Source organism: Lasioglossum baleicum, unplaced genomic scaffold, assembly GCF_051020765.1.
Source record: "Lasioglossum baleicum unplaced genomic scaffold, iyLasBale1 scaffold0021, whole genome shotgun sequence".
Taxonomy (NCBI): Eukaryota; Metazoa; Arthropoda; class Insecta; order Hymenoptera; family Halictidae; genus Lasioglossum; species Lasioglossum baleicum.
In genome coordinates, this window is record NW_027469081.1 from 1,615,897 (window position 1) to 1,636,042 (window position 20,146).

At 36.1% G+C, this 20,146-nt stretch overlaps 3 protein-coding genes across 4 annotated transcripts; 1 reads left to right on the top strand and 2 right to left on the bottom strand.

Moving 5' to 3' along the window:
* Positions 1–215: 215 nt before the first annotated feature.
* LOC143219153 (UPF0235 protein C15orf40 homolog) lies at positions 216–2,539 on the bottom strand. The gene is made up of 4 exons (XM_076445023.1): positions 1,872–2,539; positions 734–824; positions 517–644; positions 216–440 (listed from the first exon to the last, which is right to left on the bottom strand). The coding sequence occupies exons 1-4, from the start codon at positions 1,995–1,997 to the stop codon at positions 348–350; spliced, it is 438 nt and encodes a 145-aa protein (XP_076301138.1). The 5' UTR covers positions 1,998–2,539; the 3' UTR covers positions 216–347.
* LOC143219151 (coiled-coil domain-containing protein 124) lies at positions 1,683–4,529 on the top strand. The gene is made up of 4 exons (XM_076445021.1): positions 1,683–1,840; positions 2,732–2,896; positions 2,966–3,234; positions 3,681–4,529. Exons 2-4 carry the CDS (start codon positions 2,738–2,740, stop codon positions 3,877–3,879), a joined length of 627 nt encoding a protein of 208 aa, XP_076301136.1. The 5' UTR covers positions 1,683–1,840; positions 2,732–2,737; the 3' UTR covers positions 3,880–4,529.
* Positions 4,530–4,568: 39 nt separating this feature from the next.
* Positions 4,569–19,898, bottom strand: LOC143219134 (uncharacterized). 2 transcript variants are annotated; one of them, XM_076444976.1, is made up of 4 exons: positions 19,758–19,898; positions 12,269–15,006; positions 6,766–7,147; positions 4,569–4,709 (listed from the first exon to the last, which is right to left on the bottom strand). In XM_076444976.1, exons 2-4 carry the CDS (start codon positions 14,179–14,181, stop codon positions 4,584–4,586), a joined length of 2,421 nt encoding a protein of 806 aa, XP_076301091.1. In that variant the 5' UTR covers positions 14,182–15,006; positions 19,758–19,898; the 3' UTR covers positions 4,569–4,583. The 2 variants fall into 2 exon arrangements, with proteins under 2 accessions (XP_076301091.1, XP_076301092.1); XM_076444977.1 differs by lacking the exon at positions 19,758–19,898 and adding an exon at positions 19,620–19,732.
* Positions 19,899–20,146: the final 248 nt, after the last annotated feature.

A 20,146-nucleotide genomic window follows, 5' to 3' on the forward strand; every position in this document is an offset into this window, starting at 1 on the left:
AAATATACACAAATACACTTGTTATGCATTCATTTTTCAGAATCAAATCATATAAATTTTTTAAAATTCTGCGGGGTGCTCAAGGTACCCCATTTCATCGAGAATCATACTATACTGGATCTAATCGCCGCGCATGCGCGTGAAATGTTGCACATTTCTGGCATCACTGACTTGAATTTGAAACATATATCACAGATAGCAACAGTTTTTGGAAATTTTCCATGCGTCAAGTTTTTATTTCCGTTTTTATCAGCCTGGGGTGCATTTACACCCCATACACAGAAAAAAGATGTGTAAAAAAATAGTTATAATTACAATAAAAAAGATATGTTAACTAGTTTCCATTATCAAGTTCCCATTTCCCCTTTCAATTTTTCCAAAACTTTCTCCACTGTAGTACCACCAGATACCACAACAACTTTTTGTCGACTTCGGGATCCCTAAAAGAGAAAACATTATGTTTGGGTATGGTAGTCTATAAAAATGAGATCGATAAAAAAGTTCAATTTAGCTAACTCTATCCAAGGACACGTCCGACTTTCGCATTCCTAATACGGACGCTAAGTATTTTACAAGTTCTGTGTTCGCCTCGCCTTCGACAGGAGGAGCAGATATGGCGACACCCACAACATCCTCAGAAATGTCTAGAAACGAACGAATTTTCTGATATAAAGATATAAAATTTTAAATTTCTTATTACTTTCATTTGATGAATTGTAAGATATAATATTACCCGTTATATTATTATGTTTAGCTCCAGGCTTCGCTTGAATTTTTATAGTAACATTTCCATTTTTGTCTACACTCACAGGCCCTTTAGGTTCCTACCCAAAAATCATTTTGTCAAGAAACGTATGATTGAATATTGTTAAATTATATTTTAATACTATCCGTATGGCAGGTTTCGTAAAACTATATAAAATCAAATGTATAATCGCTTATAGAATCGAAAATGTTTTTCATAAAACATCCTCGAAAGTATCGTCATTTTTCCATCATGTGAATAAAAAAATTTCCACCTGATTAGGGATGGCGTGAATTTATCTAGTGATGTATCACTAGACAGCGGATTTTATGCATTTATATTCTAACCAAAATGGATAGGTGTAATTTAAAACAGCAAAACATTTTAAATTTTCAATAATGACCCGCATAAGAATGTTGTAAAATGCAACTTTTAATATTTTTTCTACAATTCCGATCGATTGCAATGTTTGAAAATATTTCTTTTCACATCCTGTAGTAAACTAATTGCTCCAGCTTCCCAAAAAAGTTCAAATCGTATAGTGCAATATTAAAGAAGTTATCGTCATTTTTAGAGCGACCGAATATTAACCCGAGTCACTGTACTATTTAAATGAACATTAATATTATTTTTTAAAATACTTAAATAAGTTACGGAAAGGAAATTGAATATTTTTTTATTTTTATCATTACATGTGAAGTATTTTTGTACGAGCTAATTGATGTATTAAAAAAAGAACTAATTCGACAACAGTGAGCAAATTCACTCCAGATTAAAAAATCACAATCGCGGCGTAAATGAAATTCAAATCACTACCGTGATCGTGATTCTGCGATCACTATAATAAATCGTGATTAGTGATTTTGCACACCATCACTAATCAGAACCAGAGATTCAGAACTGTTCAGAACTGAGCATTTAAAAAAGCATCTAGTAAATTGCGAATTCAACGTTGCCACTCTTGTTATTCGCAAGCGACATCTCGTTGTATTGAGTGCGAGTCAAAGGTGTATCATAGAAAATGTCATGTTATTTTCTGAATAGGTGATCAAACCTCGATCACACTTGAAATTTCCTTTCTCTAAATCAGAACCGGTAAGAGCTATTTTCTCTATTATCCACTGACCTCGTTAGCTGTTGCTTTTTGAATTTTTCCACTTTTCTTCGAGGCCTGCTTCGACATTTCACGAATACTTATTAAATGCTGTAAAATCCTTTTATGCAAACACGTATTTCCAGAGTAGCACGTCATTTATTATATACAAGTCATCGGTACCATATTTCTAATTTGCTATTTAGCTTTATTTCGAGTCTATTCAGATTATTCTTTAACCTCAACTACGTGAACCAACCAATACATCTGCGCACGTGTAGCAGAGATGCCAACCTAACGCCATAGGGAAATGCTGTTATCGCGCGAATTATAAAATCGTTCTTGTAACAATTTTATAGAGACTGATAACTTTTTTAAAACTGGTCCCAAGGACTTGAATTTTTTTAAGATGTCAGTCGTTAGACCGACCAACTGACTGCTAGAGAATGAGTAAACAACAATGTAAACGCATTTCTGATAATTATCGTTACAGGCTCGGATAAAAAGTTGACGAAACATAATTTTTTAAATTTTGTATAATTCCTGCCAATTGCAATCTAAATAAATTTTTGTTTACTCGTTCTCTAGCAAACAAGTCGGTCTAATATCGCGAAAAAATTCAAGCACTTTGGACCAATTTTAAAAAAGTTATGCGATTTTTAAGAATATCCACTTAACATTGTCCCCGACTGTTATAACAGATATAAAAAGTCAATCTACTTTATTCTTCATAAATAAAAAAAATTTATTAACATTTCTTCTAATAACTCAGAGCCTTTTGCTATATTGCATTAAACTATTCCTAATAAAACAAGAATTTATTGTGCAACTTCAAGATGATACAAAGAAAATTGAAAGAATTGAATTTATTTAATAATCACAATGAAATCTAGATCAACATGCCGAAAAAATTTGTCGGAGAAAATAGCAAAGCTGTCGCTGCTAGGGCGAGGAAGGCAGCTGCGAAGGAAGCTGAAACTACAAGAAAAGCTATGGAAGCGGAAGAAAAGGCTTGGCAAGATGACGATAAACAAATGTTAAAGAAAAAACAAAGACAGGTAGGCTTTTCATTGAACAACCGTGTTGTTTAACATATTCTTATAATTATATCAATTTATCGCTTGCAGGAGGAACAGGAGAAAAAACGTCAGCAACAATTAGAAAAGAAGGCAGAAGCGAAAGCTTTGCTCGAGCAAGAAATGGCAACTATAAAAGTAGGTGGCAAGCAACCCGCTGCGAAAATTACCAGAGCTGAGATTGTGGTTGCAACGGAGAAACGAAGTCAAGCAGCGATGAAAAAGAAAGAGGATGAAAAACCAATCGAAGAGAACTTTAATAGATTAACAATTGAAGGAGAAACTGCACATGGTATAGACGAAGCCTTGACTATTTTAAGGTAAGAAATGCTAACACAATCATTTTATAGGTGGTTCACCAGATACATATAACCATCTCGATTTTCGTCATTATTATTATTCGTAGCGAAGAATGTTTATAGAAGGTTGAATGGTTTCGAGAGATGCATGTTTTGGTGTTGTACGTTTTTTTGTAGGTGGACGTGTAGAAGAAATACGAAGGTTATCAGTATTTTTGTAAATAGTTACAGACTCAGATAAAAAGGTTGACAAAACATAGTTTTTCAGATTTTGTATGATTCCTGCCAATTGAAATCTAAATAAATTTTTGTTCATTCATTCTCTAGCAAACTAGTCGATCTAACATCTTAAAAAAATTAATATTGTCCCCGACTGTATATGTATAATACGTGTTCTACTTACGAAATAGAAAAATCATTCCAGTTAAAGACTTGTTTAATTGTTTCTGGTCATATTATCGTTTTAGTACGAAGGAACCGGAAATCGATCGCCATCCAGAGAAACGCGTGAAAGCCGCGTACGCCAGTTTCGAGGAAAGGATGATGCCTATTATCAAAGAACAAAATCCGACGTTAAGGTTAAGTCAATTAAAACAACTACTGAAGAAGGAATGGATGAAATCCACCGAGAATCCATTGAATCAAAAATTGCTGCTGAACCGCTGATAATACTCGATTGTAACACAAACGTACATAATACGACTGAATACATGGTTGACAGGAATACGTGGAATAAGACTTATAAATATAATCACGAATAAAATCAAATATATCTGTACACAATTTTATTTGCAAACGAATAAGTTATACTCCGGTAGAATATATAGAGAAAATCACATTGTATAAATCATCTTTGGTATAACTTATACGCTACCGCATAGCCTCTAGATTGTATTTTACAACTTCATTTACAAACCAACCTTTCGTTAAGGTCGCGTAAAGTTGAACAATCGATGTAGCAACCGTGTACACGTTTTGGCACAGTCATCGTGTAGACTAATGGAATATGTTTGAAAATGTCGGTAATCACCTGTAGTTATTTCTCCGTCACGCGTCGTTATAGAAAAAGATTCGTAAAAAATAGTTATATAAAAAGATTGGTTACATCATTGCAATCGTATAAAATAGTATCTATACAAACGAATCTTCACACCAACGTTAAACTAGATTATATACAATAGGTTCTAATCTTCGTCCCGATGCATTAAATTCGCCGAAGCAAATTAAGCATAAGGCACAATTTTCATTTTTAAATGTACAATGAGTCGAATACCGATACAATGAACTCGGTTCAAATATATCTTATTATATAATAATATGTTTCACAAAATATCCTTTCTGTAAATCATACGATCCTAACTATATTACCGCTACCACTTTTTATTTTTCCATAAATCTATAAAACAGTGTATCATGTGATTCACTTGCTCCGGACAGTCAGTCATAGGTGTATGGCCGGCCGATGGTATCGCTTCCAAGAAAGCTTTTAGCATGGTCTAAAAAAAATAAAGAAAAATCTGCATTTAACATAAATATTAACGAAAAAAAATGTACAATATAAAAAAAACTTTTTAAAAACCACGCTTATATTAACATTCAACTAAAAAGGAGAAAATCATTTTTTTAGGCTCTGGTGACTATAAATAAAAGCGTGGAGCGCTAAACTATATTGACGTAATCTTCGTGGGCGCTCCACGCTGTTAATTAGAGTCACTAAAGCCTAAAAAAATTATTTTCTCCTTTTTAGTGCATTTTAATATATTAGCGTGGTTTTTAAAAAGTTTTTTTATATTGTATATTTTTTTATTTTCTACTTTTTAGTCTTTTTTAAATGGAACACAAGATATAGTAATACTGGTATGAAATAGTAAGATATGGAAATACGCGAGATAGAATGAGGGGATGTCTCTTGATGGAGTCCGAAATTGTCCGAAATGGAACTGAATGAACGGAACACCACAACCACACTGAAGTGGGTCAGTGAAGTGAGGATGAGTCGGAGTGGGAACATGTAGTGGAGTAGGGAGCGCTGGCGCGCGGAGTGGGGATCGCTGGACGCGATGACGTGCTACCGAGCGTCGCGCTGCGAGGTGTGACGGTTAATATAACAATTATTTTTTCTCCTGGATGCATAGTTTTTTTTAAAATTTGTTTTTTAATATTGCATTGTCATCCAGTTCTGAGCTATGTTTGAAGTTTCAAGTCTCTAGCTCATCGGGAAGTTGTTTAAAATTCGATTACAAGATTTGTAAGCTAATATAAGCGTGGTAAAAAATTTAATTGATCTATTACTATCATTTTAGAGACGACTTGAAACTTATAAATCTTTTAATTTAATAAAAACGCAGTTTTAAGTAGTATATCGTGATCCAGAGATTTATACATACTTGATATTAATATTACGATATTTCCTGAATTATATAATCCATTGGGAAAACGTTGATGATTTTGGATTTAACGAAAAACAGTTCGAAATATTTAAGGGGGTTTTTCATGTAACAGCTTCGATAAACTTGATTCTTCTTTCTTTGCATACATTAAAAGTACAACATTTAAGAAATTGCTTTGAACTTTCAAATGTGCATGGTTAACAGTTGATGTGGAATTGAAAAAAATTAAACACTTTATAACAAAAGTTTCCTTGGTGACATCCGGGAGGTTGGTTCGTGAAGCCGAGAAGGAAAGGGTAGCTTACAATTAGATGCTCAAGAAAGGCAACAGAAAAACTGACATTTCGAAGGTGAATCGTTGCGCAGTAACACAGATTAGAAAACGATTTCAAGAATACATGTATGGAAGTGTTAAAACAGCACGCTGAACCGGCAGACCGCGAAAAGCATGTCAGAAAGTAGACCGTCGAACTGTAAGACTCTCTAAATACAATTCATTTTATACCGCTGCTGAAATAAAAATTTAATTTTCGTGAACATACGCAGCAGAACAGTTAGCAGTCGTTTAAACGAAGATAATTTTCTTTCACGAAATTCCGGTTTCGGATCGGGTCAGAATTAGGGCTGTCACTTCCCTTCAAAGGTCGAAGATTTTGAAGCGTCAAAGCTTGAAATTTCGAAGTTGATCATCTCAATATGACAATGACTTCAAACATTTTTCTAAATTAATTAACCCTTTGCACTCGAATGGTTCCGGTTTCGGATCGGGTCAGAATTAGGGCTGTCACTTCCCTCCAAAGGTCGAAGATTTTGAAGCTTCGAAGTTGATCATCTCAATATAACAATGACTCCAAACATTCTTCTAAATTAATTACCCCTTTGCACGCGAATGGTGACTCTGAGGCGCCAGTAAAAATCGCCACACCATTATTCAATACAGTTTTAATATTATTAAATTCGTCTGTATTCTATTATATAAATTGTAAAAGCTCAACTGTTATATGAAAAAACCGGTTCAATTTGACGTGTACAATGTAAAAAAGATTACGTAGAATAAAAATGATCTGGACAGACCTTGCACGAATATAATCGAAAAAAAAAGAAAAAAATAAAATGAGGAACGGATAGGAATATGAAATAAATATTGTATTTAAAAGCGTACCCTTTCCATTTGGCATTCCTGCACGAGCGATACTTTATTGTCCCTTAGGCCATGTATAAGAAGCGTCGGTGTGCATATCCTTCTATGGAAAACGTAGTCTCCATCCGGCCAAACCATACCGTCCAAAATGTATTTCATGTGCGAGGGCCATTGTTCCGGTGGCTCGGAACCACAGTAAGGGTGTTGGCGGCCCCTCGCGGAATATAATATGTCTCTGTGAAGGCCACACATTAGGAAAGGAGCGAGGATCGCTCTGAGGCAACAGTGACCGGCGCTTTCTGTGCTGGGTGCTGCTAAAGGAGTTGGTCCACCTCCGGATATTAAGACTAGTTGATGTATATTACTATCGTATTTACAGGCCAAGGCAGCTGCGAAACTGCATCTGTAACAAAAAGTAACGGAATCGTCGCTTCATCCATGTATGAGGCAGGAATGATCAACTCGAGCTGCATATGGTTCACATACAAACTACAGTAAATCCTCTATAAATGCATAAAGCCTCGATGAGGCTCGTTTGCGAAGTTCGTAGACGGACACTATTTGTTTGAGCTTCAAAGGCCGAGCCGAACGTAGAGAAGGACAGCGCGTGTAAAGAGAGACCGCGCGACTATCGGCGTCTCTTTCTTTCCCATACGCTGTCCTTCCTTGCACCCGAAACGTTCATCGTCAATTAAACCACTAAATACAGTTGAAATTGTGTCATGTTTGATCTTATTTTAATCAGGAAAATGCCACAAATATTGATGAAAGTTTCATAAAAAAAAACAAGTAATAATAAAAAAGATTTTATATTGGTATTATAAAATGAATTGTATTAGGTTGCCGCACATGAAATGTCCGATTTTTAGCAATGACATTAAACAAACGCAACTATCTACAAATTTCAAGTTTCTTGATTGTATTACGATAAAAATAAGATATTATGGTTATTCATGTTTACGTGGAAGTAAATTGCGTGTAAAGAGTCAACCTGTCTGCAAAAAATACTTGAAAGAACGTGTCATATATGACAAGTTGTTATCAATAGCAGAAGAGAAAAACGGATCCGCGTAGAATGAGATCGCGTAAATTGAAACCGCGTATAAAAACACGGTTGTTAATTGAGCCCACGTAAATCTAGAGATTATTTACCGCGTAAAAAGAAGCTCGCGTAAACAAAGCGTCACGTGATTCGAGGGACGGATGTGAATAAAAATATATTCCTATTCCTCATCTCAATGATGTTTATATAATTTAAACTAGAACGTAAAAAACCTATCTCATTTTTTTCATTAGATTTAAGTCTCGCATAACGCGATTTATACTACAATGCTGAATTTCCTTGGAACGAAATATCCGCCTTACACAATGGTTATTAAAAATCGTATCTTCCCTGTATCGACATAAATTAGAAAATATCTACAGTGAACCACAGTAATATTCGATCACTTTTAAAAGGACGATAATATTTTTAATGTCAGATCATACGCGCGACTTGGAAAATTTTTTGAGAAGTTAGATCAATTAGCTTACTACAAGCCGTGAGAAACAAATTTTTGAAAAAATTGTAATTGGTAGGAATTACAGAGAAAATACCAGAAGTTGTTGTTTACAACTTTTTTTATGGGGGGCTATGTTAAAAATTTTTAAAATACATTCTGCAGATCTGTGCCACTTATACGTATTCTGAAAATATCATCAGAATCGGTCAACGTTGCAATAAGCTACGAAACTTTTAAAGACGGAGAAAATTGCAGTTTTTCACGATTTTCAGACCGAAACGAATCAAAGAATTTTTGCAACTTGCAATGCCTGTATGATTTTTATAAAATTTTAATAATACGTATAATTGACACAAGTTTACAAAACGTATTTTTTAAATTTTCAATATAGGCTCGCATAAAAAAGTAGTAAACAATAGTTTTTATTATTTTCTTTGTAATTTTCCGACCGATTGCAATTTTTTTCAATTCCGACAAATTTCAACTTCTGAAAAAAATCCAAGTCGTATGATCTGATATTAAACAAGCCATCGTCCTTTTAAAAGTTCCAAATGTTACCGTGACTCGCTGTATGAGGTAAGGGAAAAATCAAATTTCAAGTTTTCGCTTAGGTTTTCTGCAGTGAACCGATAACGCCAATTCCTACAAATCATACCGAGGTCACAACACGTTCACCACATTCTTAAGTGAATACTTAAAATACCGCGACAATCTGTGTAGGACATATAAGTGTTAATTTTTGTAATGCAATCGCGGTACGGCTACTGAACCGTACGTGGTTTGCAAACTTGGCCAACTGCCTACATATGTACATACCCGCTCACAAGTCTTAGGACAGTGATCATTAGACAGCGGATTTTATGCATTTATGACAAAACTGAGTAGGTGTAATTGCAAACTGTTAGAACATTAGAAGAATTTAAAAATACTGTTATATTATTTTCTACCTATTAAATATGTTAAGAAAACAAATAAATTTCTATTTCACTCCAGTTTGTTGCAAATCAGCTAGAATATTTTTATTTTGCATAAAGATCCGCTGTTTAGTGATCATATTTGTATGCAACTCTGTAAAAATGAAATAATCGTTGAAGGTCGCGAACAAATTTTTCCTTATTTAAAGGTTCACATGTCAAGGTAAGGATGCTGCACTTATACAGGATGAGTTCGAAGAAACAGAACACCTAAATATCTCCGTTACTTTTCGTTGTACGTATATTTTTCAATTTCATTTCGTTAATATCAACTTCAATTTTACTATCAACCCTTCAACTTCAATTTCAACTTCAATATCAACCCTTCAACTTCAATTTTTCAATTTCAACTTTTCAATTTCAACGTCAATTTTTCAATTTCAACTTCACTGTTTCAATTTCAATTCGTTAATTTCAACTCTTCAATTTCAATTTCAACATCTTTCCCATTTCAACTTCAATTTCAATATCAACTCTTCAACTTCAATTTTAAATACCAGAGTTTTACTAAAAACCAGAGGTGTCCTAAGATTTATGAGCGGGAGTGTATGTATATCGTGTTGCAATGTCGCGCCAGGAATTAATGGAACTCACCTCATTATTACGGCATCGTTTCGTGTAGGTCGTGATTACCGTATAATCGATACAACTCGAAGACTTTTCCGAGAACATATTATCTTTTATTCACGACTGTGAAAGCTGTAGTTTTCTGTTGGTCACAAGTAGACCGCGAATTTTATGCATTAATGACAAAAATCGATAGATCATTCATTCGATCAAAGTCGATAGACCAGTCATTCTACTCTACTCTACTATCATTCACTTTGTTAATATTCCAAGTTTCTATACACGTGTGCTATCATTTTGCCTCGCTAGATTTGGGCAAAAATGTTATTTTTGTCAAATAAAACTAGGTTGGTAAAATCCAATTTGTGATTTTAGTTATTATATAGTATTCAACATATTCTGAAATAGTACATATTAGGGACAAGTTTCATATGCAGTATGAAAATCAATGAAAAGCCATGTAAATCTTAACAATCTTTTTGTCCCGGGAAGTATGTGTAATTATAAGATGCAAAAAGTGGTAGCATTTTCTTTTTCTTAAAAACTGAGCAGCTTAATATATTTTACTTCGTGAAATGAAAAGGAAAGACATGTATATTGAAAACAAAAAGATTTTTAGTTTGGAAGAGATCCTATCAGACACACATAATTAATTACGCGTACTCTGCTCATCGATTTTAAACCAAACGTAAGGATAATTAGACAAGAAAAGTAAGGAAACCATTTCGAGACGTTTATCTCACTCCGTAGTATAAATTCTTTAGTCATTACAGAAGCACGAAGTGTGTGCAATATGTATAATTAGAAGTCAACCGGAAGCGTTGATCACCGTGCAATGATGTAATAACAGAGTAGTTGTATCTGGAAAGCAGAAAGCATTCGCCAGTACATCTTTTCTTGAAATCTTTATTCTCATGAGCATCCCCTTTTTATCCTATAACATTTTTACAGTTCTTCAAACCTGTGATGTGTAGACTGCGGATCTTTGTGCATTTATAGCAAAATTGAGTAGATGAAATTCAAAATTATTGGAAAATCTTGAAAATATTGAACATGTCAATATATGATTTCTCCTCTATTAAAATCATTAAGACTAACCGTGCGTGCCGGGTACAACATGTGTCGGATATACATACATACATATATTGTTTTATAAAAATTACCATACTGGATTTATTTAGATTTTTCACAATTTTTATAATGACACGTGTTGAATAAAGAAATTTATTGAACAATTTCTAATGGAAGCATCTTTATAATTTCAATAATTAAAAAATAAACAATGTGAAAGCGGTCATTTGATCGGTCGTGGTGCGGTTAGGGGAAGAAATAAGATTCAATTTAGTTTCAGTAAATCCTCTATAAACGCAAAAAGGCCGTACACGATAAACGCAAAAAAAATATCCCCTCCATTGTAGCAATCTGATTTCGGCTCGGATATATCGGTGTGAACCACTACTAATGCGACGCGGAGAGGTCGCCGCGCCGCACAGTGGGCGAGAAACCGATCTTTTTGGACAAAAATCTGCCGACAACTCAGTTTTTCATCGATTCAATTGGAATTTTTTTAAAAATGTTCGTGAAGGACTATACTTTGACGACGTGCTGTGCGAAAATCATTAACTGTCACAAGAACTCAAGAATCCTTATCTACAAAACCCAATAAACGTTTATTGTGTCCTATATTGTAGCATCTATCGTGGCCACTATTATACAATACAAAAATGCTTAATTTTGCAACAATTTAATGCCTGTTCCATTCAAGTACATCTTGTGTAAAATTAATTACAAAAGGTCGTAGATACGAAAAAGGGTTATTCGTCTGAAAAAGTGTTCTTGAAATATATCAAAATCGTAGACTCGTACGAATTATAATAATTTGTAAATAAAATGCTCTTTAACTATAGTGCATCACTTTACAAAAATAACAAGGATGTATCCAACTTTGCAGTCATTATTCTTATAAAGTACTAAAAGGGAGTTGTTGCTCGCTCGCTCCGCGAGTAGGGTTAGTGGTACGCATTTTATTTGGCGTGTAACGAAATAAATTGAATGTTTATAATGTCGATAATGCAAACAGACGTCGATAATGTAAATTTCTCTTGACGTATTGATTAAAAGCTGCGACGTTCTATTGTAATATTGATTAAAAGCTACGACGTTCGTTTCTTTGCTGTATTGAAATACAATTCTAAAAGCACTTTTAGTTTTGCCCCCGAATTTTCCATTTTTCCGTGATACTTTTCCAATTTTTCTTATCCTATAACCTAGTTCGGACTAATACGAACATTTTAAAAAAAGAATTAGCCAAATCGGTCCAGCCGTTCTCAAGTGATGCGCTTACCAACGAACAGCATTTGATTTTTATTTATATAGATAGAATTGCAGAGTAGTGTTAAAGAAGCTCAGTTTCTTTAGATAAGTAAAATTTGCTGAATGATGAATAAAAATATAAGATAACAAAAGAAGAAGAGTATTTACCCGTAATTGTGGGCTACCAGGACGCACTTCTGCCCGGGCTTGAAAGCGTAGTGACACAAGACCGTATCAAGATCCTTCAGGAGCTTGTTAAAGTGATAATCTCTGGATCGACTAGGTGCCGAACTCATGCCGTGTCCCAGCATATCCGGTGCGATGCAAGGATATCCCAGAGCAGAGAAATATCGGAGCTGATGTTCGAAGATTTCTGCGGACGAGCCGAATCCATGAATGAATACGATCATCGGTTTCCGATTTCTCCTAAAGGTGACCAAATCGCAGGGATTCTGTTGGTAGCCGGCCGAGGAGGTCTCCTCGATGTCCGGCCACATAATTTTGCAATCTTCGAGCTCGATGGAAGCCGCCTCTTTCTTCACCTGGAATGCCGGCACTTTTTCATTCGGGTTATTACTCTTTTCCATAGACTCGTTGGACTCGGCCGGATTCACGCACAACTTTCCCCAAAGCTTCGACATCGCGTTACCCTTCTTCTGCTTCAAGGACGGCTCGTTGCCGTTGTCCTTGAATTCCAGCCGCAGATTCTCGAAACTGGGCTCGTTAACAATTTCCTCTAGCTCCTTGAGATCCACCGCTGGCTCTCTACCCTCAAGATTATCCGGCGAGATATCGATTCCCCCAGCGGTTTGAACGCTCGGATCCTGCGGCTCGCCGCTTTCCGCATCATTCTTCCCAGTGACCTCCGATCTCTCTGTGCCTCCATCGTTGCTCAGCTGCTTGCCACTTCTCGGAATCACCTCCTCATCCGTTCTCTTTGTCGGCTGGCCCTGAGGATCGTTGTCCTGGCCACCTGTGCTGCACAAGTCCTCCCAACTGTTCCTCAGAGGCAACGATCTGCCGAGTTTCTCATCGATGATTCTCAGCAGAGATTGTTCCAGGCTAGGCTCCTGATCCGGCTGGAACTCGATCGTTTCGACGCTGTTTATCCCCGAATCGATGCAATCCAATTGTTCCAAGGTGACTTCCGTGCCGATTGATCGGCGCAAGTAGAAATCCAAGGAATCCGGATCGATCGAGGAACCGATGAACCCCCGATTAACGTATCCCTCCCCGTTACTTAAGATTTCGTTCCTGCATTCAGAGTCCTTCTGCGTTTTGTCGATCCTATCTGGATGGAAGGAGAAGCTTATATCGTTGAATGATTCTTCGTTACCGATATACCTTTCGCTCGTCGATTTCCTTTCATCGGAGCTCCCTTTATTTTCGTCTGATCGCGGCGCGCAATCCTTCTTCTTCTTCGAATCCGATGCATCTTTGAGAAGCGTGTCTTCCGCGCCGGCGATGTATTTCACAGTGTCGTCGAGAATCTCTTCGAGCAGCACGTTAATATACTTCTCTAAATCCTTCACGATTTTATTCTTGATCGTTTGTTCATCCAGCGGTTGATCATTCACGATTGTTTCTTCGATGCTCGCGGCCGTTACGACCTTCTCATCCGCTTTTGGCTGTTGATTTTCGGGTGTTTTCAACCTCTGCAAATTGATCGACACCCTCTGCTCCAACTCCTCGATCGCTCGTTCGTTCGTGTCAGCTTCGCAGAGACTTGTTCTAATTCTGTTCAACTCCGCGGATAGAATTTGTTCCTCGGTGGTGCTCAAGCGACGAGACTGTCGAAAAGAACACCTACAGTTCCCAGACGAATGCGGTCTCCTCGACCAACGAGTGAAGAAATTGTCTGCGATGGATTCAGGTCTGTCGTTGGTGTTCTCATAGTACCAACCGCTCTTCAAGGTCGGCCTCAAGATTCGCAAGGTTCGACGTGGTCCAACGATGAAGAAGTCACAGTCGGGAAGCTCTACCTTGCCCGGACCTACTCGATTTCTATTCCTCCAGTGCTCGAAGAATTTGGCATACCACGGTGCCTCCGGTACCGCTGCTTCTTCTCCGCCCGCAGCCATATTTCAAGTACAATTTGCAACTTTTAACGATCATAAAGATCGATCGTTTCAAAGGTATTCTTAGTGGTCCCAGTATTTCGCGCACTTCTTCCTCACAAAAATTTGAGAAAATTTCTAGGCGACGTGTTCTCATCGAGGAAAACAAACCTTTCGAATTTTCCTCGCTCGCAAACTTCCGTCTGCCTATATGCTGCCTGCATATTCCGCGATTTACTACTGCTGCTGCTTTTTTTTACAAGGACGAACTTTGTCCACGCAATTTCGACGTTTTTCATGCAATTTGAAGGATATTTTTTAAAAACTTCCCACCCTTCACGCTGAGGAGCGTGAATCTTATTCGTCCCAGCAAAATGTACTCGAGAAATATGTTATTAAGAAAATACTAGTGTCTTTCGTAAATGTGAAAGTAATCTTCAATGTGTTTCAGTCTTCAGCTCCGATGCATTTCTTCGTCTTGCGGAACGAAATACGTATGTATCTGTTGAATGATACGTAGAATAGTGTGGAAATGCGATTCTATCTTCCTCTTAGCGTTTCCATTTTTCTACATGATTATTTCGAAGCGTTGTCCATTATCGTGTCATTGCTTCCAGCATATTTGCACAATTTCTTTTTGCCGGGCCGCGTTCCACTGGAGCGCATTCGTAGCCTTGCAACACTTTTCCTGCAGTTCCTGCAATCGGTGCTTGGTCAGTCGCGATTTCCCCGTGAAATACGAAAGTAACATTTCGCGTGGCTCCCTGCATTAAGTGGTTCACGGATCGGCGAATCACCGGTGGTCGTTCCACTGTCGACGCATCTAATTGCTATCTTCGACACCTCAACCTGCGGATAACATGTTTAGTTAGAATTTTTTCCATCCTGCCGAGCATCGTATTCGCAAGAACAATAAAACAATAATGTACAACTCTGTAGTGAGCTTCTGTTAATAATAAATCGATGAATAATACGAAGGACGATTAAAGAGGATATTGTACAGCGAGTCAGAGCCAAAATTGTGATGAAAGAGTTTAGGGATGATTTGGAAAAAGCAATATAATGAATATATATTGTAAATGTACATATATATTATTATAAAACAAAAAAGCCTATTTAAGTTACCAAAAGAAGATGTTACAATTCAGCCTGGAAAATATCTCACTCCTAAGATATTGTTTTAAACTTGATTTAAATCAGAAATTAGTAGTTTATTGGGGAGATTCTCGGCTACTTTCCACAGCGTACATATGTACATACATTACATACATACATATATGTAATCGGGTCCGATGCACCTGGGAAAGTATTTGAGTAACGCTCTACGATTTTAAAAAACGATTACTTCTCACGAACTTTATACATACATGTACAGTAGCGGACAAAAGTTTAAGACCGCTCTAAAGAAGACGATAACGTTTTTAAATATTGTACTATACAATTTGAACTTTTTTGGGAAGCTAGTGTAATTAGTTTACTAAAGGATGTGAAAAGAAATTTCTTAAAAAATTGCAATTGACCGGAATTGTTGAAAAAATACTAAAAGTTGAATTTTTAACGTTTTTATGTGGGCTTATATTGAAAATTTAAAAAATACGTTTTGTAGATCTGCGTCAATTAAACATATTCTGAAAATTTCGTCAAAATCGGTCGACGTTGCAATGAGTTGCAAATGTTTAAAGATGGTAAAAGTTGCAGATTTTCACGAATTATTGCCGAAAATCTTGCTCGAACAAACTTTTAGTACCCTAGTTAGCTACCCTGAAGTAAGAAATGAAATTTCTGTTTGTTTAATATTACATAGAGATTGGTATCTGTGAAATAAGGACAATAGATACTCACAATCAGAGAATAAATAGACACGTTGGAGTAAATTGAGACAAGCATACATACATATGTATATTTATAGACGAACAGATAAATAGTCGAGGTATAAAGACGATACGGAAGAATCAGGGCACGGAAAATAAACACGAGCGATTGATAGGAAGTTTCTATCGACACATTTCTTCATACAAGGAGGTGTACACGCAAGACATTTATAATGTTCATATCAATTTCAAAAATTTTCATTCAATTTCGATTTACAAGTAAAGTCTAGATCTGAGCCGGACCACAACTAGTCCAATTACAAATCTTCTTTATATTTCATTATTTTTCATAGGACTTTCGCTAACTTATTTGTGGCATTTTTTTTTATTAAAATGACACTAAACATAATATAATTTCAACTTTATTTAGTGATTTAACGCTTAGCAGTCGAGTGGTGGAGTATCATTATTTAAAATATTATTTATATTATTAAATATGTTGGTATCTGATCAATAACTAAACATTTAAGTATTGTATGAGGTATTACAGTAAAATAAGTAAGCCGGTGGTTTGAGCGGACAACGATCGTGCCCGGACACTATTTTTGACTTATGACTGCGTCTAGTATCGTGTTTGGTGTTATTTTAACCAGAGAAATGCCAGAAATAAGCTAGTCAAAGTTCCATAACGAAATAATGAAAATTAGTGGAGTGGGTAGGCACTGGACAACGATCGTGCCCACGATTCAGGACAACGAAGGAGCTTTTACTGTATATCAATTTCATATCCATAAAATGAAAAAAATCATATACAATGGAACTATTCTGGGTAGGAAGAAATGTTTAATTTTCAAGTGAAAATAGCTCCGAGGGTTAATTGACGATATGTACAAATGTTACAAATAAATAGTAGCCCTACACGATCTATGTTGGAGTACGGACCCGACGACCCGACTTAGATCAAGACTGTATCGTATATATATCATAAATCTGAATAAATCGTCTTAGAATCTGAATTTTTCTATAAATATTCGATCATAAATTATTTTAGCATCTGTAGGCAAGTGCAAAGTAGGGATGCCGATTGTTTTCAAAAAGATCGATTTCTCTGAATCGATTATAATCGAAGCTTCAAGGATCGATCCACTAAAAAGTCGTTTCCAAAATAATCGATTTTTTTTAGAAATGTCTAATAATGATAAAAAAACGAAGATCAAAATTTTGTTGGACTCTTTTATTAAAGAAATAAAGTAATAATAATTATTAGACTGCGGATCTTTATGCATTTATAGCAAAATTGTGTATATGAAAATCGGAGAAGTTGAAAAATTTATTACGTACTTGTTAGAATTATTATGCGCAGTAGAATTGTAGCGGTTTAGGAACATTTATATAGTTACTTTTGATGCTAGTTGGATCTCTTTGTACAGTCTCCACAGTAAACACTCCACGGTATCCAGTCTCGTACAATTTTCCATAAAATTCGATTATTTTTACAATTTTAGAATCGATCATTTGTAAAAATTGGATATTGAAGAATAGGTTCGAAAAATCGATTGATTTTTTGAAAATAATCGATTTTGTAAATAATCGATTAAAAATCGACATCCCTAGTGCGAACTATCATTTTTGACGGCACATAACATGCGTTTTTTCACTGAATGTATTCCCATTGATGGCCGCTTGGCCATTGTTCCTGGACTAATTGGAATATAGTTTTCATACTTCCCGCGCGCCCTAACTCTGTTTAATAGCGTGCGGAATTTGTTTTCTTGGGTATCCCAATCAGGTTTTGTATATTTATGCTGCGCCACGGTAGCTTATACATATGTATATGTAAGCTTATATATAATTGTAGCAAGCTACAATTAAATGTCAGGTATATATACATCTCTTTTTCATCCATATGCAAATTGGCTGATGGAAAGTTTGATACGCGCGCTTCCGAACTATTCCGATCCACAGAGTGAGTGTACAGTGTGTACATACGTCGACTACTTTATGACTAGCATCCTCGATAGAATTACGCTCACGATCCGTGTCTATAACATGCGAGTTATTCGAATAAATCAGTCCTCGACACAGTAGCCGGTTAGTCATTGAGTTATGAACGTCAGCTAGGATACAACTTTTCCTTCTGAAGTAGTACATATGTACATATTTAGAATTCTCTCTGTAACACCTAGAGGTATGTAGAGACGTTGCGGGAAAAAGACTTTATGTACATTATGTACTGTGTTCACGAGAATCTAGCCTATGTATATATGTATAATAACCAACGTATGTATTTCCAGATAAGCGACACGAATAGTGTTAATGGATTGCGTTTAGACCTTTCGCAACTACATCATAGCGATGTATACAATGGAATACGTTTCCTCATTCCGCTGCATAGGGTAACTGTACCGATTACTGCGGTATCATGCGTCGATCGTACTTTATTTTAATTTTAATATTATTCCTAACTTATCGTGAAATAATAATATGTGTAAGCATTTTATGGAAGAATAATGTGTTCTGAATACAACAAGAACGTTGTACATATGTATTACCGCAGATGAAAAAGAGTCATGTACTAATTGCTGCTGATTAGAATTTGAAATATACGAGCCTGAAATATACGGAAACAACGTATCTATTCAGGCATTTATTTAAATAAATTAAATCCCGAGTACAGTAACAAATTATTTATTTATTTATTACACTTTAAATAAATTTTTGAAATTAATAAACCTTTTATTAATTCTAGCACTGTATAGTATCATATCATATATTCACAACTAAATACATATTCTTTTAACAAATATTTCAGTAATATTTACTTTCTTTAGTTTGAAGCTGTTTTAAATTACGAGCATCGTGAACTTTACAACATTTCACAATTGCATTTACAACGCAAACTCCTTTGTCTTTCTCACAATTCCTCTTTCTTTTTATTTCGTAAAATCTTCATTCTTTCTTTGTTTCTTAAGTTTTCAGTTCCACAAGTAGATCTTTCCGCGATCTTTACTGTGTTCTTTATTTCTGGTACTGTTTCTGTAGTTACTTTTCGATTTCATCTTTGCCATGTCTTCTTATTTTATCTGTATGTATTATTACTCTGTAAAACGATAGGCTGAAGTGAAGCTCGCTTCTCATCATATGTAGTTGCAATTTACATCGCAGTATTAGGGACATTCATAGTGATTTTTGTGCCGCGGTAATGAGCTCCTCCTTCACTTTAATGTGCGTAATACTTAATCAAAAAGGCAAGAGAAGTTCCCTTTTATACTTCAATTGTATCGAAGTATAGATATCTAAATAATAATAAAACTTTCCCCTATACAATTTAAACCAATACGAACTACGAACAATTATGTGAACAACAGTCATTCGGCGATCGAGATACAAGAAAACTGGTCTTATTTCTACCTTTCATGAAGAATGTTTTTTCAAATCCTGAGATTATAAAAATATTAGAACGATCGACAATTCTGTTTGCCTCGCCAACGAGAAGACATTCTCATTAAGTTGTACAAATTTGTTCAGGTTAAAATATCTATTTTCACGTATTTTAATCTCAGTGGTAAAAAAAACACCGCGGTAAAACGTACACCCACAGTAATCAGTAGATTTACCGTACAAAAGTAGCGTAACAAGGAACGTTCTTACCGTATTTAGAAAAGTTCTCAGTGAAAAGGATGTCGAGCGTGTAATTACAAAGGCCCTTCATTCTTCTCGAATGTGGTGCGGAATTCGTTAGTTGATTTAGTAAACACGTCGCGGTAAACATCCTATTATTATACTTGCCCTTTGAACCTCGGCTGACGAGAGCGCGTTTTTCCTTCGCGGCGGAATACGGTCGGCACACGTCTCGGCGTAGCGTGATTGGTTGGAAGCCGACCTGAAGCTTTTCTCAACCCTCGGTACACACGAAACCACTTGTTGCTTCTGTCAGTGACTCTCACCTTGTATTTGTATCGCTGTCACTCTACACTCGGCACTCGGCACAGAAAATAGTCTCCGGCACGGAAACACGGGTCACGGTACGTGGAGGGCCAGCACTCGTGTCGCGCGCAGTGCGTACCGTATTAACGCGCGCATTAAACCGTCAATTGGCACTTCCTCTTGGCGCGGACTGTTCCCGCGAGCGAAAAATCGGCAATCGAGAACGTGATCCCCAACGGGGGCCCACTTTC

Coding starts and splice junctions, on each gene's coding strand:
- LOC143219151 (XM_076445021.1), top strand. CDS start 2,738: ATGCCGAAAAAATTTGTCGGAGAAAATAGCAAAGCTGTCGCTGCTAGG. Junction 2,897..2,965: donor TAAAGAAAAAACAAAGACAG/GTAGGCTTTTCA, acceptor TATCGCTTGCAG/GAGGAACAGGAGAAAAAACG. Junction 3,235..3,680: donor GAAGCCTTGACTATTTTAAG/GTAAGAAATGCT, acceptor TTATCGTTTTAG/TACGAAGGAACCGGAAATCG.
- LOC143219153 (XM_076445023.1), bottom strand. CDS start 1,997: ATGACGTGCTACTCTGGAAATACGTGTTTGCATAAAAGGATTTTACAG. Junction 825..1,871: donor AAAAAGCAACAGCTAACGAG/GTCAGTGGATAA, acceptor ATTTTTGGGTAG/GAACCTAAAGGGCCTGTGAG. Junction 645..733: donor TAAACATAATAATATAACGG/GTAATATTATAT, acceptor GTTCGTTTCTAG/ACATTTCTGAGGATGTTGTG.
- LOC143219134 (XM_076444976.1), bottom strand. CDS start 14,181: ATGGCTGCGGGCGGAGAAGAAGCAGCGGTACCGGAGGCACCGTGGTAT. Junction 7,148..12,268: donor CTGGTAGCCCACAATTACGG/GTAAATACTCTT, acceptor TTTTTGTTACAG/ATGCAGTTTCGCAGCTGCCT. Junction 4,710..6,765: donor AGGAATGCCAAATGGAAAGG/GTACGCTTTTAA, acceptor TATTTTTTTTAG/ACCATGCTAAAAGCTTTCTT.